This window comes from Malaclemys terrapin, chromosome 4, assembly GCF_027887155.1.
Source record: "Malaclemys terrapin pileata isolate rMalTer1 chromosome 4, rMalTer1.hap1, whole genome shotgun sequence".
Lineage (NCBI taxonomy): Eukaryota > Metazoa > Chordata > Testudines > Emydidae > Malaclemys > Malaclemys terrapin.
Window position 1 is genome coordinate 147,229,183 of NC_071508.1, and position 14,442 is coordinate 147,243,624.

A 14,442-nucleotide genomic window follows, 5' to 3' on the forward strand; every position below is an offset into this window, starting at 1 on the left:
GGAGTTTTGGTTTCCTACCAAGTTGGTGCGGAGATTTGAAATTCTAGTAACTTTTAAAATAAAAAAGGCTAGTTACTTACCCAAAGAATTATGCTTCTTGGTATTTTATTTAAAGGTACTGCTGTTACAAAAGTATAGGTGGATAGCTGTGATTTGTAAATATTCTAAATCTGAATTGTTGGTAACAATCAGATTTCATGGCTGTGGTGTGACAGCTGTGAAATATTGAAGAGAGAGAAGAGGTGAGGCCAGCTGGCTGTGTTTTCAGGTATACACATTAAATACTGTACAAAAAGTTGGAGAATATTTTCCATTTCTCTGCAGTTCTGCAGTCTATCAGTGGGCTCTGTGGGAATATGTATCATCACTTTCCACATTAGGGTTCTTATCCTAGCTACACAGTTCTAGGAGATCTTGTCTCCAAATTGCTTGGGGAGTTACATTTTCAAAGTGAAAGGTGCCACTCAAATTGACTTTAATTGGACTTATGGCTAAATCCTTAAGCCAATACTTCTTTGAAAAACTGAGGTGTGGAATCTATGAGGAACACACTTTTGAGCATTGAAACTAGCATAGCAGAGCATATCCAGATCATTTTATCTCAGTTACTAGAATGTATGCCTCAGTTGTATTTTTACACGAACTTTATTTTGGAGAAAAGGTCATGGTTATGGCAGTTGTATTACACTTCTGATCAACAGAGTAATTTGTCAGTGAATCTGACACGTAAGGAGTTTCACACTAAGTGAGAATTGATATTGACTTGACTGCTCTGTATGTATTAAAACACATGCAAAATGTATATCTGGGTTTTGTGATACATCAGCACTTTAGAATTCCTCAGGGTATAAGAAAATGGAAAACATAACAAATAACTAGCAGTTAAATAATAAAATCATGATAATTATTGACTGCATCTGCTGTATAGAGATCAGTCAACTGCTAACAGTTATGTTTAACTTTTTAAAAATAGCCGTGAAAAGCTGTGGATCTGCATGGAATACTGTGGAGGTGGATCACTTCAAGACATTTACCATGGTATTTTGAAACTTACTTTGGTATTTATTTGCATCTTTTCGAAGTCGAAAGCAAAGAAAATATTTCAGAACAATAGAGTCATTTTAATGGCAATCCATTGGCATTTTACTTTTCATTTGCTACGAATGAACAATTATTTCATTTTGGCTAAGGTCTCTACATAACTGGTCAAGAACTTTTCATAAACATGGTGACTATTATATTGTGTTCAGAACCTGTTGTTTTATACTGAACATTACAAAATAAATAAGTACTTCTACTGTAGATAGATCCTAAGTAGGAATAAATGGAGCCCTTTTTGGCAAGTAGGTATTTGGAGGAATATTTCCAGTGTGATGAATAGGAGATGAGTACATATTCCTATTAAAAATAATGGAAATAGATACCTAAATCTCTCCATATTGTATTGAATGAACAACCCTTAAACTGCTAGTTAATGTAAACCCTATTTTCCCATCTTCACATGATCACAGCTGTCTGAGAAATTCTTCTTTAGGGGACTCAGATTTTTCATGCATGGTTTGAACGTAGAGATGAGGAGCTTGTGGGTTTATTTGTTTTCTAATTTAAAATATATTTTAGCTATTTTTAGTTATTGGAGAAGTGAACAAAATACACTTTTTCAGCACTAAGGCTTTGAGATATTTTTGCTCTTTAACTCTAAAAAAAGAATGAAGAAAATCCTTCGATCTTGCATGTAAACAGTACTTATTGAGAAGTCAGTCCTGGGAGAGAGGAGTTAGTTACAGGTGACTGGAAAATGATCATGTTTAGTTGGTATTTGCTGAGAAATTAACATTTCCTAATGAAATCGCGCCCTTTTTGTGACCTCACAATGCCTATTACCCTTAATAGGCTTGGAGACTATTTCTGAGTCACATTGCAGAAGTTCATCTCACTTAAATGTGACTTTCAAAGCCCTCTTTAAATGTTAACATGGATTGGTAGTTTATTCCCTTTCCTTGAAAAAATGAACAAAATAACCCCCCCAAAAGTTATGTTAATAACTGAAGTAATTAAGTAACAAATACTGCATTTATCGAAACATTCAAGTCATGGAATGTAAAAATCAAAGTTCTTAAAGTAACACTGTCCTCATGTTGCAGATATACTATTTGGTTCCAAGTTAGGCCTGTAAAAGTAGGCTAAACATATAGTGAACAATCTGGGCAAGCTAATTTTGCTAGGAAAACCCTGAATGTGATCTTAAAAGGACAAAAAGGGGTGTCATTTTGTTCTCCTTTATGATGAATAAAGACTAAAAAGGTATTTTCTAAACAATTCTGCTTGCTTTTTACTTCATATATGTTAGCTTTGGTCTTCACTGGTTTTGCTGGAAGACTTGTTGGAGGTCGTGGAAAGCAGATTGTGGGCTTTCTCAGACCTTAACTAAAGGGATGGAATTCTGAATTTTAAGCAAAGATATCCTTTCATCTATGTATGTCTCAGTCATTTAGTGTAATATAAATAGCTGTTGATGAAAGCAAGTTTTTAAACAATCTTCAGATGCCACAGTCATCCAGGGTAAAAAGATCTAAATTTCTAATTTTAAAAGGCAAACAGAAATTAACTCTGCTGCTTTTTACCTCCATGAAGAGTGCAAACAATATTATTACCCTGTTGTCATCAACTTAAAAATCACATTTGTCTGAAAAATGTTTTAATTCTCTGTTCTCTGGCAAATGTTTACCGCTTTTTGCAAATATTACACAGGGCTACTATATCTGAGAGAGATGGGAGATGTTCCTTCTCTTTTTCAGCTTCTTTTACTTTGTGCATTTGATGATGGTTTGGGTACACCCAGTTTCACTGTTTCCCAGTATTATCAGTTTCCCTCCATTGTTCTTATTGGAGAAGTTTGGTAGTAGCTCTCTTTTGTTTTAATAGCGAAAAACGTGGCTGGAAAACTACAGAAAGACACTGTCAGAGTAGCACCTAAAATGGCTTTCAACTTGGTTTTTTTTTTTTAAAATAAACTATATTTTAAGTTGAAAGTGTCCCTTGAGCTTTTGCAGGTTTGATACTGCCCTATTCTGTTGACTGTTTTACAATGGTGTATGTATAGTGTGCATAGATTTATTTCTATCTTTCTGTTTTCAGTAACAGGACCACTGTCAGAGCTACAAATTGCATACGTATGCAGAGAAACTTTACAGGTACTGTACGTCTGTAGATACAGAACAAAGCCTCTTTTTGATACACACGAGGAAGATGTGGAAGATAAACTATTTCAGAAGGAGGTGTTGTGCTGTCCCTTAAATTTGTAAACCTGGGAATATAGCTTCAGTGAGACCAGTTTGCTAGGGTTAACAAATTCGTTTTTCATATTTCCAGGATTACTATAAATTAGTAGGTATTACAATAATGTGGTGCAACAAATACTTTATTAAATAATTTTAATGCAGCATTTCATATCAGTTCCCTGATCCTACAAAGGGATTTATACAGCTATAAGAATCTGCCTGTATAGCAGGATCAGAATTTTAAGCCCCAGTCCTGGTCATGTTTAACTTTAACCCCAGGAGTAGTCCCATTGATTTCAATGCAATTATTTTCATCATGTGTAAGTCTTTGGAGATTTGAGGCTTTAGATTGACCTGGCTATTCTCATACACTGTCCAACTGACATGGTGGTTCAATGCAGCCATTGTTTAGGATAAATTTCTGAATCTCATTGCAGAAGACAGCTAATTCCTAGTAAGAGAGGGTGAGTAGTTGAGCAATAAAAGGAAATATTTTGCGATGTATTATCAATCTATGGCAGTGAATTCAAATGTTTTGTAGAGGGAAAAATTCTATGGCTGGACTGCTAAAATTCTGGTTCATTTTATTATAATTAATTATAGAAATGTAAGCCAACACAACATAGATTGGCTGGTGAGTCTTGCCCACATGCTCAAGGTTTAGCTGATCGCCATATTTGGGGTCGGGAAGGAATTTTCCTCCAGGGCAGATTGGCAGAGACCTTGGGGGTTTTCGCCTTCCTCTGTAGCGTGGGTCACTTGCTGGAGGGTTCGCTGCACCTTGAAGTCTTTAAACCACAAGTTGAGGACTTCAGTGGCTCAGACATAGGTCAGGGGTTTGTTACAGGAGTGGGTGGGTGAGATTCTGTGGCCCGTGTTGTGCGGGAGGTCAGACTAGAAGATCATAAGGGTCCCTTCTGACCTTAAAGTCTATGAGTCTATAGATAGTGAAACGTCGTGCTTCATTGTGTAAGCTGATCATGACATTTTTGTGTCAGGAAGGAACTCTACCATTCATGCTCTATACATCCATATATAATTGTGTAAGGGAACCATAGAAGACATTTTCACCTTCCTATGAAACATTGGTGAACTGGTCACTGCCAGAGGCAGATTGTAGACTAAATGGGCCAACGAACTGATCTGATATGGCAATTCTGTTCCTAACCTCTTAGCTAATATTTTGCTAGCAGTAAGAATTGGTGTTGCAGAACGTGTTTTGACTTTCAGTGATAGATTCCAGCATTAAGCACCTCTGAAAACAAGTCCACTTTTATTTATGAGCTAAATGTGGATTTAGGCACCCAGGCTTGCAAACTTTGGCTGAAAGCTTTCTAGGCTTGAGAAGTAAATAAACTTTATTGGCTTCAGTCATAAATCTTATGCCTCTTGAGGTGCATTTTGAAGCTAAAAATATAACAAAAATGCTACATATATAACTTGTTGAAAAAAGTCTGCACATGTGTTGGTGTTGGAATCAGGAGTGGTGAGGAGCAGAAGTGATGGATGCATTTTCTCAAAATCTCAATGTTCATTTTTTCAGTTTTTAATTAAAACTACAAATTGAGTTTGAACTGTTAAAAATCCAATTTGAAATGTTATGTTTTGTAGTATGTTAACATGGCAAACTTGAGTTACAGATTTATTTTTAACTTGTAGGGTCTTGCTTATTTGCACATGAAGGGCAAAATGCACAGAGATATTAAGGTAAGGTCACTTAAAACTTCAGGGACTAATTTAATACTTTGTAATGCAGAAAAATGTTCCAAATATTATTTTAGCATATTAATTTTTGCATGTTTTGTTTTAGGGTGCAAATATTCTGCTAACAGACCATGGAGATATAAAATTAGGTAAGTTCAGTTGAATTTACTAGTAAATAGAAACTGAATGAGGGTTTTTTAATTGAACCAATCAAAAGGTGGCAAGTTAAGGTACCAATTCAGATGCTTTGTTTCAGTGAGACACCTTTTGCACTTACATTGTAGCTACACAACAGTTCACTCTGGCGAGAACTATCAGCAGAGTATGAGATATGAATACTCCTTTCTCCTATCTTGTATTTAACTAAACAGGATATGTAAAGCAAGCATATAGAAATGTATGTGGCCACATGGCTAACTGCACTTCTCCATTGTGGATGTGCAGAAGCAATGTATTAGGAGGACACAATATATATATATTTTTTAATTGAAAGCCTAGAAACCTCATAGTTGAGTTTCCATTAACAACTTTAACTCCGATCACACATGGATACCCATTTTCTATCAACTGGCCAGACATCCTTTGCCTACAATGTGGACTACAATTCTTTAGGTACTATAGTGTAAATACAGTAAAACAATGTAATACATAAAACCATGCGTTCAATGTAGCTCTGCTATCATCAGAGAGTCCTTCTTGTCCTAACAATCCGAACAAAACATCTCCCCTGTTATTTCCTCATTGACACAGCACTCTCATAACTACAATGCCATTCTATCTTCCCCCCAGTATATATTAATTAGAATACATAATATTATGTCCTGATACGATTCAGTTATGGTGTGATAAGACCGGTGGAGGTAAGTGGCGAAACAGGGTCCATTTTAAGGCAGTTTGAAGAAACCTAAATTTCAATTTCCAGACATTCAAAAAAAAAAAAAAATTCCGGCTAGAATTTTCTGCTCTTCTTTACCTGAGAGATTAACATTGTAAACAATTATCTTAATTTTATTACCTAGGAATGTGTGTGTTTTGTTGATTTATAATAACTTCCTAGGGTGTTGTTGGTTTTTCATTGAACATTCAATCTCTAGGAAATGTAATGATGATGTAATTTTGTTTTACAGCTGACTTTGGTGTAGCAGCAAAAATAACAGCCACCATTGCGAAGAGAAAATCTTTTATTGGTACCCCTTACTGGTAATAAATTGCTTTGATTCATAGAATGACTACTTGCAAAGTGAAGTCAGTATTTACAAATTAAACTAAAGCTTCTAAAATACAGATATGTTTTAACTACAGACATAGTATAGTTATTTAAACTTTTTGATTTTAGTAATGTGCTTGGGCAAGATATGACATTGTCATTTTGTTGCTTTATAATATCACTGTAACATCAACCATGTGATGCTAATAGCATGGTTGACACCTTTGCCAATCTAATACAGTGCTGAATGTTATTCGTATATATGGTAGGAGTTTGGTCCGGTGCTGTAATTCCTCTCCCTCTCACCAATATAAAAACATAATATTTATATCTTTAAGGTGAACAAAAAAACTTTTTAAGAGCAAAGACAAAGCATTTGAAAGTGCTGTCTAAGATCATAATTAGTGACATGTGTATATATAGGCATGTGTTACAATACTTGGATATAAGCATTAATTTAAGTAAAATTCTGCTGACAAAACCTAAATGTGGGCATCTGGGTTTCCCCCACGCAGGGGACATTATAGTGAAAAGAAGCACATTTCAGCTATTTTTGTTTCAAAACTGTCTTTGCTATTTAAGGCTTTGAAATGCCAGACATTTTCAACTTCGTAATTTTTGGGTTGTATAAAAATGCAAATTTAACTGCAGTGAATTGAGGCACTGCCTTAATACAGAGATCCCTCATTAGCGTAATAGCCATAACGAGGACTGAATATAGACAAAACACTTAAATTATAGATTTTTTTAAATTGCATATTGTATTAGAAATGGCAAAAAATTGCATAATGTATTCATGTTAGAGAAAACAGACTGAGGGAAGAAAGATTGTGTTGCGGTTAGAGGATTAGACTGGGTATCACAAGACTTGGGTTCTATTCCTGGCTCTGCTACAGAATTCATGACTTTGGCCAAGACACTTACCCCTTGTGTCTTTGTTCTTTTAATGGAAGGAATTCGTCCCAGTGCAGAGGATCACATCAGGCCCCATTTACACTCTTTGTGTAGGCCCTTTGCCTTGAAATGAATTCCACAGTAATCATGTAAAGAGATTTGAGATCCTCAGGTCGAAGGAGATGCTATGGAAGTGATGGTGTATAATGTGTAATCAAATGATGATTTTACATTTAAAGGATGGCCCCAGAAGTTGCAGCAGTGGAAAAGAATGGCGGTTACAACCAACTCTGTGATATCTGGGCAGTTGGCATAACAGCAATCGAACTTGGAGAACTTCAGCCACCTATGTTTGACCTTCATCCAATGAGGTCTGCTGATCACGAAACTCGCTCATTTCAAGCATTTTCTTAAATCATAGCCCATAAGAGACCATTACAATCGTCGAGTCTGTCCTGCATAACCCAGGCTTTATAACCTCATAACCTCTCCCAGGGATTTCTACATCAAGCCCATAATTTCTGTTTTAGTGCACCACACCTTTTGTAAAAGTCATCCAGGCTTGATTTAAAGATGTAGAGTCAGATTCTTAAGGACACAACATTTTGTAAGTGTTTTAGTTCCCGCAGTCTATGGTAGCCCTCTAGTTAGCAGGGTTATCCATGAAAATAAACAGATTTTATTTCAAAAACACTGTCCATAATTAAAAAAATCAACAGCTTTATTTTGTCTCTTACAAGATCTTTTATGTTACATACTACAGAACTCATTTGGATTTTCATCAGCTCATATTGTCTCTTGTAGGGTAATAGAACTACTCCGTACAGTATTTTATTCAATCTCAAGATATTAGAATAAAATGAATTATTTTCATATTGTATAATATTATTATGTTTGCTTTATCTTAGGGCTTTGTTTTTAATGTCTAAAAGTAACTTTCAACCTCCAAAGCTCAAGGAAAAAGCAAAATGGTAAGTCAAGTAAAAATTTTCTCCCTTCGTTCAATGCATATTTTAAAGATCACGTGAATGATTATTTATGTCAACAGTTCATAAGCATATACCCTCAACCTGCAAACACATATGCACATTTGGTACTTTTATACATGTGTTGTCCCTTCAAATTCAGTTCTTACTGCTAAACAAAATACTTAATTACAGCAAAAGATTCTGATCCTGGAATGAGGACCATGCGAATGGACTCCCTGTTCATGCAGCGCCTCATTAAATCTGAACTGTGAAGCTCTCAGTGCGGGATCAGGGCTAAATTTAGTATAGGTCATGAATTTTTAAATTGCTATGACTTCTGCAGTGACCAAAAAATTATCTTTGTTTGCTCAAACTCAGAAGTTTTTCTTGGAACATAATTCATCCCTGGTAAATCATGCTTTAAAACAATCTATCTCTAAAAATGGGACATTAATTTCATATTGCTCTGTGGAAGAAGAAAACCATTGATAAAAGTGTGCTGCATTAGTTTTCATTCCAGTGACCTGAAAGATGATTTCCCTTAGGATGAAGTGTGTTAGGCTGAGACATCTGCAGTATGGACCAGCAAGCAAGATGGATTATTATTTTTTATTTTTTTTTGGTAAATGAGTTGATGTTATGGGGACCTAGAAACAAATGCAACAGAAAGGACCAAGGTCCAGTGGTGCACACACTTCTGCAATGGCAGGAAACTGATTGTGTGGGACAGGCCCACATAATGTTTGTTGCTCCTCCTCTGCTGGTCCAGAGGAAAAGGAAAACTCCCTCTGGGCTGCTATCTGGAGAGAAAAAAAATCTCCTTCCAGAACACACATTTAGCAATTAGACACTGTGCATGTGATCAAGACTCGCTGTAGTGAAGCAGTTAATCCCATTTATGTACTTAGAATGCTGCTGGTGACCAAGTAACTGTCCTTTTTTCCTTAAGTCTTTGAGAGGGGGATTCTGCCAGTATGGCTGCGGGCAGATACTTAAAATTGTTTATCACTCGGAAAAATATCCTTCTGTGAATTGCATTCTGCACTAAACTTTGCACTTTGCACCTCTTTCTCTCTCTCCCCCCACCCCCTATGTGATTTGTGCACATGCTAAGAGTACCTATTCATATACTCTAGGCATTCTTGCCATAACTTAAAAGCACATCACAAATAAAACTCGATGTGCAATAGTACAGTTCAGTACAACCCACCTCCAAGAAGCAGATCATCAGCCCCCCCTGCCCTCCACCACTCCAATTCCTTCTTATTACCAAACGCCTGAGGGATAAGTTTTGCAACGTGCCCTGAAAATCATCAAATTCAGGTGATATATCCCTTGAAGATATGTTAAAATAAACATGTGCAAGAAAGACAAGTAAAAACTGTAGGATGAGACTTTCAAAGGGATTTAGCCTCACATCTTGCATTAATTTAAAAGAAAGAGGTGTAGTTAAATCATCTGAACTGCTTTGAAAATCTCAGCCATGCATTTGAAAGGGGAGGTTGATGCTTTCTCCTGATCTAACCCCATTGTGCATTTTATTTTCCTCCTGGTGACATGAGATAATGTGGAGTGTCAGACTGGCCTGGATTTTGTGGGTTTGCTGTATACCTAATTCACTATATTATTTTTATTTCTGTTATCTAGTGCCATAAGACTTCAAATGGAATTTGATCTTCTGACTGCTTTTTCCAAAGGGACAGTAGTAGTAATCTCCCTCTAGTTAACTCAGCAGCAGAATGGTATAAATCTGAAATGCCTTGGGATATTTGAGCAGGATTCTAATTCAGCAGATGTTTTGCCATTTATATAGCAGTTACATTGAAAGTGACCATTATTTTTTCCTTTTCAGAAAAACTTAACTTGATTTTAAGTATTCAATTTTTTCTTTGTCTTTTTATGTAAAGGTCATCAACATTCCATAATTTTGTCAAAATAGCACTTACAAAAAATCCAAAGAAGAGACCAACTGCAGAAAGACTCCTTACTGTAAGTGTCTAAAAAGAAAAGTCAGAACTTGTAATGTCACCACTAAATCTATTGTTTCACAGAGAAAGAAGTCATTAGTGCACCAAAAGGGCTATGTTTCATACTCTTATTGTACAAGTGTGCTTAATGGTGCAAACGCAGCAAAAGTGAAATTGGAATCTCATGGAATATACAAAAGTTTTATTTGGTGCAAGATTTTATAAAGATACCTGTCTACACTGCAAGATAAGTCCAGTTTGAATTGTCCAAAGACTGGCATTTTGTAACAGTATGCCCCAGTTTGATAGAATTAATTGTATAGATTGGTTATTAATCACCCCATAGGGCAAAATTAGGCCTTGATTCAGAAAACACTTACTCGAATGCTTAATTCTACTCACCTAAAGAGTCCCATTGAACTCTATGGAACTACTTACATGCATAAAGTTAAGCAAATGCATCAATGTTTGCACACCTAGGGTCTTAATTTCTAATTGCAAGTGACGCATAATGCTATCAGGCCAAAACAGATGCATGCTGTAGAGGCGTACTTGCTCAGGCGACGTTAAAAAGATTTTCTGGAGTGTCAGTTATAAAGTTTTGCAAAACAAGAAGGCTAATCTTTTGAAGCCCAGACATACAGGGTTAAATATCTGCCTCCTATTAAACCTACTGTAACATATTATTTTTTTGTGATTTTTAGCATAGTTTTGTAGGACAACCCGGTCTCTCGAGATCTCTAGCAGTTGAGCTGTTGGACAAAGTAAATAATCCTGAAAACCATACACATTACGGTGAAACGGATGACGATGATTTTGAGGTGAGAACATATTTGTATTTTTCCTGTTTTGAAAAGCTGATGTGTAAAAATCTTCTCCTGTTTTCACTCTGTAAAGGTAGATTCTCACTTCAGAGAGGGGTTGAAAAATTATTCTACTCTGCTGCACAGCAGTGCTGTAGAAACCAGGAGGCCTTGCCACAGAGTTGAGGTTAAGCTTGCTGTCAAGTACAAGGGGCTTGTGTGCAGGCAATAAAAGTATCATGGGTAGGAAACAGAGTGTGTCCCCCATTATAATAGCTCTTCTTTCCCTTTAATTATGGTATGAGATCTAAGGTGAAGGCACTATAACTGAATTGTAATGTTTCTGTTTCTAACAGCCTCACTCTGTTATTCGCCACACCATTCGCTCTACAAACAGGAATGCTAGAGCGGAAAGAACAGCATCAGAGATAAATTGTAAGTCCCTAATGTGCTTTTTCCCATTTTGTGGTGCTGGTTTATTTTTCCTGATGGAGGGTGTCTGTGTCACTCTTTTATAGCAAACCTTGGAGAGACACTTTTACTATTGTCACCCACGAAAGCTTATGCTCCAATAAGTCTGTTAGTCTATAAGGTGCCACAGGACTCTGTCGCTTTTTACAGATCCAGACTAACACGGCTACCCCTCTGATACTTGACTTTTACCATTGGCACACTTAAAGAAAAAAACACAAACAAAAAAATCTCCTCAGTAATAATAATAAATAATATGTGGAGATATACCTATCTCATAGAACTGGAAGGGACCCCGAAAGGTCATCGAGTTCAGCCCCCTGCCTTCACTAGCAGGACCAAGTACTGATTTTGCCGCAGATCCCTAAGTGGCCCCCTCAAGGACTGAACTCACAACCCTGGGTTTAGCAGGCCAATGTCAAACCACTGAGCTATCCCTCCCCCACAGTATTTTTCCAAAACCAAAATTGAAACTTGCATACTTTTGTGTTAGTTCATTTCATGTCATTGCAGGATGCAAACATTTCTATAAAACCAGGGCATTGTTTCTTCTGTACTCAGCCTCTCTCTGCCATGGCGTGGTGCCAAACTTTGAATACCTACTGGCATCATAAAAAATAATAATTTAATAGAAGCATTAAACAGGAAGATCAAGCTGATTATTATAGTGGGAAGAATATGTTCTTACACATAGATGTCTTGGCCCTCACTGGCGAGGGAGAATATAGAAAAGTAGATGGCAATTTGATTCCACTCTGATTTCATGCTGGTTTTCACATTGATGGTCAGCTAAATCTCATCCTAGCCACTCGAGGGTGCTCCACTTGTTATGGTCACATCTGCTGTACTGGCTATATGGTGTATGTTAAACTCAAAAGGAGTGCAAGTCCTTATGCTCCATTCAGCATTCGTACGCTATTGGGTCACTTTCAAATGCGTGGGGGGAAAATACTGAAATTTGGTGCCTGTTGAAGCAGGATCTGGCTTGCTCTGTGTTTGAAAAAGTGCCCTTACAAACTAAATAATTAGTAGATATTATTAGCTATGTGACCATAAAGTGCCCATGGAAACTAAATTATTATTATTAGATATGTGACCATAAATATTATGGTCACATGTACTGTACTGACTATGGTGTATGTTAAGCTCAGGCAGTGTTGACACGCTATTCGGTCACTTTCAGCTGGAGTGGGGGAAAAGTGCTGAAATTTTGGAGCCCTTTGAAGTAGGAACTGGCTTTCTCTGTGTTTGGAGAAGTGCCCGTGCATTTAGACTACGTGAAATGGGGATTCTTACTGCTATTTTCTCAGTTTCATTTTCTGCGGGTTGTTTCATAACAAATACATTGCCGGTACAAATATTTAGACATTGAAGACTTCTAAAAACAAATGTGCGTGATTCAAAGAGTTTAGAATTTTATAGGCAAGTTAAAATGAAGCGTTGTGTCACACTGCAGTGTGCACTTTGGGTTTTTGTATGCTACAGCATGCTGCTTGCTTTAAAAGAGGGTGTCAGTAGAACGTTACATGTTTTAAAGTTGAAAATGTGATGTTTTGCAGTTGACAAGCTGCAATTTGAGCCTCCCTTACGGAAGGAAACAGAAGCTCGGGATGAAATGGTAGGACTTGGTTTTCCATCGTTTATTATAATCACAATGTCCTCATTGTTTTATGCTTTAACTCTGTTAAGTAATATGTATTCAGAGTATAAAGAGAGTCACAAGAAGACAGCTATCAGTTTTCAGACCGTCGCCACATTCTGAAGAAAATGAATTGCTTTCTATGGTTCATGAGGAGGGTCTTCCTCATGTGCAACTTGAAATGCACCAATTAGTGTAGGAATGTGAAAAGAGATTCTGAATTTGATTCCCTTAGATCTCTCTACCAGACAATATTATTTTTTCTGCTCTTTGTTACTCAGAGCCCAGCCATGTTGCTCCATTGTGTGCCTCTTGCTGCTGTTTTAACCCTCAGCAGTTATCTGTTTACTCCAGCCAACACACGTTTGTCTGGAGTAGAGTACGGCTGTGGAGGCAATGGGCCTTGTTTTTCATAAGTGCTGAGGCCCAAAAGCTCCCACTGACTTCAGTTGGAGACACAGGTGCTCAGCATTATGAAAATCAGGATCCGGATGTTTAAAGCCATATTCCTGTTGGCCAGATGGGCCTTTTTCATGGCAAAAATTTGCATCATTTCCCAGCTTTGTCTCTTTGGGGCTTAATCACTGAACAAAAAAACCTCTACACTCATGATGTTAACCGCGTCCGTGAAGGGGAAGTTAGTGGGGAACAACTGACCCAAGCCGATTACATAAAGCAGCAACAGCTCACAATAATTTTTTATGACCGGCAGCAGGAGGCGGGTTGATTTGATTCGATTCCCGAGGAAAATTTTAATTTTTTAACAAGTCTAAAGTCACTTTAACGAGTGCTGCACTAACAGCATTCACCAGGAGCTCCTTCACCAGTCACTGGTGAAAAGGCATTGGTGGGACTGGGAGTTCAGCAAGAGTGCAGTGCAATGCCTGCTGGCCAGGGTGGGGGGTAACCACCCTCAGAGAGCTGTAGTTCCGTGAGTCACAATGGGATTTCATTCTGGAAACATGGTCCCCAAGAGTAGCAGTGATCTGTTACACCAGTACCCATGGCGAAAAGCTTTCTCCTTATCCAGTTTGTACCAGTCATTTGTCATCTGTTGAACCTGGGCTCTTCGCCATTTCCAGGTGTTGTTTTCAAGCCCAAATTAAAGGAAGGTTGGAATCCCCTCCCCCCGCCCCCCATAATCAGACTGTAAAAAACATTTGGACTTTGGAACTGAAGTTCCACTGTTTATGGGTGATGATTTTCTGCAGTTCTCTTCCTCCCCAGTCCCCCAGGATGTTATGGAAATATGTTTAGAGAAGATTTTCTTTCAATTCAATAAAAATTGTTGAACTGAAATTTCTGCATCTTCAGATTGTGGCAGCAGGCACAGACTTTGCTTCCCACTGGAATCCTTTTGTTGATGGCGGAAACAGCAGCAAGTATGTACATAATTTAATAGCGTTTTCAGAGTTTTGATTGAGTGAAAAGAAAAACAGAATTGTGCTTAAAAAAACCTCAAAACCATGAACTGATTAATTCTAATTTTTATGTCCTTTGATAAAGTA

The 14,442-nt window shown here is 37.3% G+C and overlaps 1 protein-coding gene across 1 annotated transcript in view; it reads left to right on the forward strand.

Annotated features, from left to right (window-relative positions):
* MAP4K5 (mitogen-activated protein kinase kinase kinase kinase 5) overlaps window positions 1-14,442 on the forward strand; it is an 83,408-nt gene that overhangs the window by 41,151 nt on the left and 27,815 nt on the right. Inside the window, exons 5-16 of the mRNA XM_054028118.1 lie at window positions 974-1,038; window positions 3,139-3,194; window positions 4,941-4,988; window positions 5,092-5,134; window positions 6,113-6,185; window positions 7,326-7,457; window positions 7,995-8,057; window positions 9,962-10,043; window positions 10,726-10,842; window positions 11,181-11,259; window positions 12,855-12,913; window positions 14,249-14,316. Coding sequence (XP_053884093.1) covers window positions 974-1,038; window positions 3,139-3,194; window positions 4,941-4,988; window positions 5,092-5,134; window positions 6,113-6,185; window positions 7,326-7,457; window positions 7,995-8,057; window positions 9,962-10,043; window positions 10,726-10,842; window positions 11,181-11,259; window positions 12,855-12,913; window positions 14,249-14,316 — 885 coding nt within the window. The remainder of the gene's footprint in view (window positions 1-973; window positions 1,039-3,138; window positions 3,195-4,940; window positions 4,989-5,091; window positions 5,135-6,112; window positions 6,186-7,325; window positions 7,458-7,994; window positions 8,058-9,961; window positions 10,044-10,725; window positions 10,843-11,180; window positions 11,260-12,854; window positions 12,914-14,248; window positions 14,317-14,442) is intronic.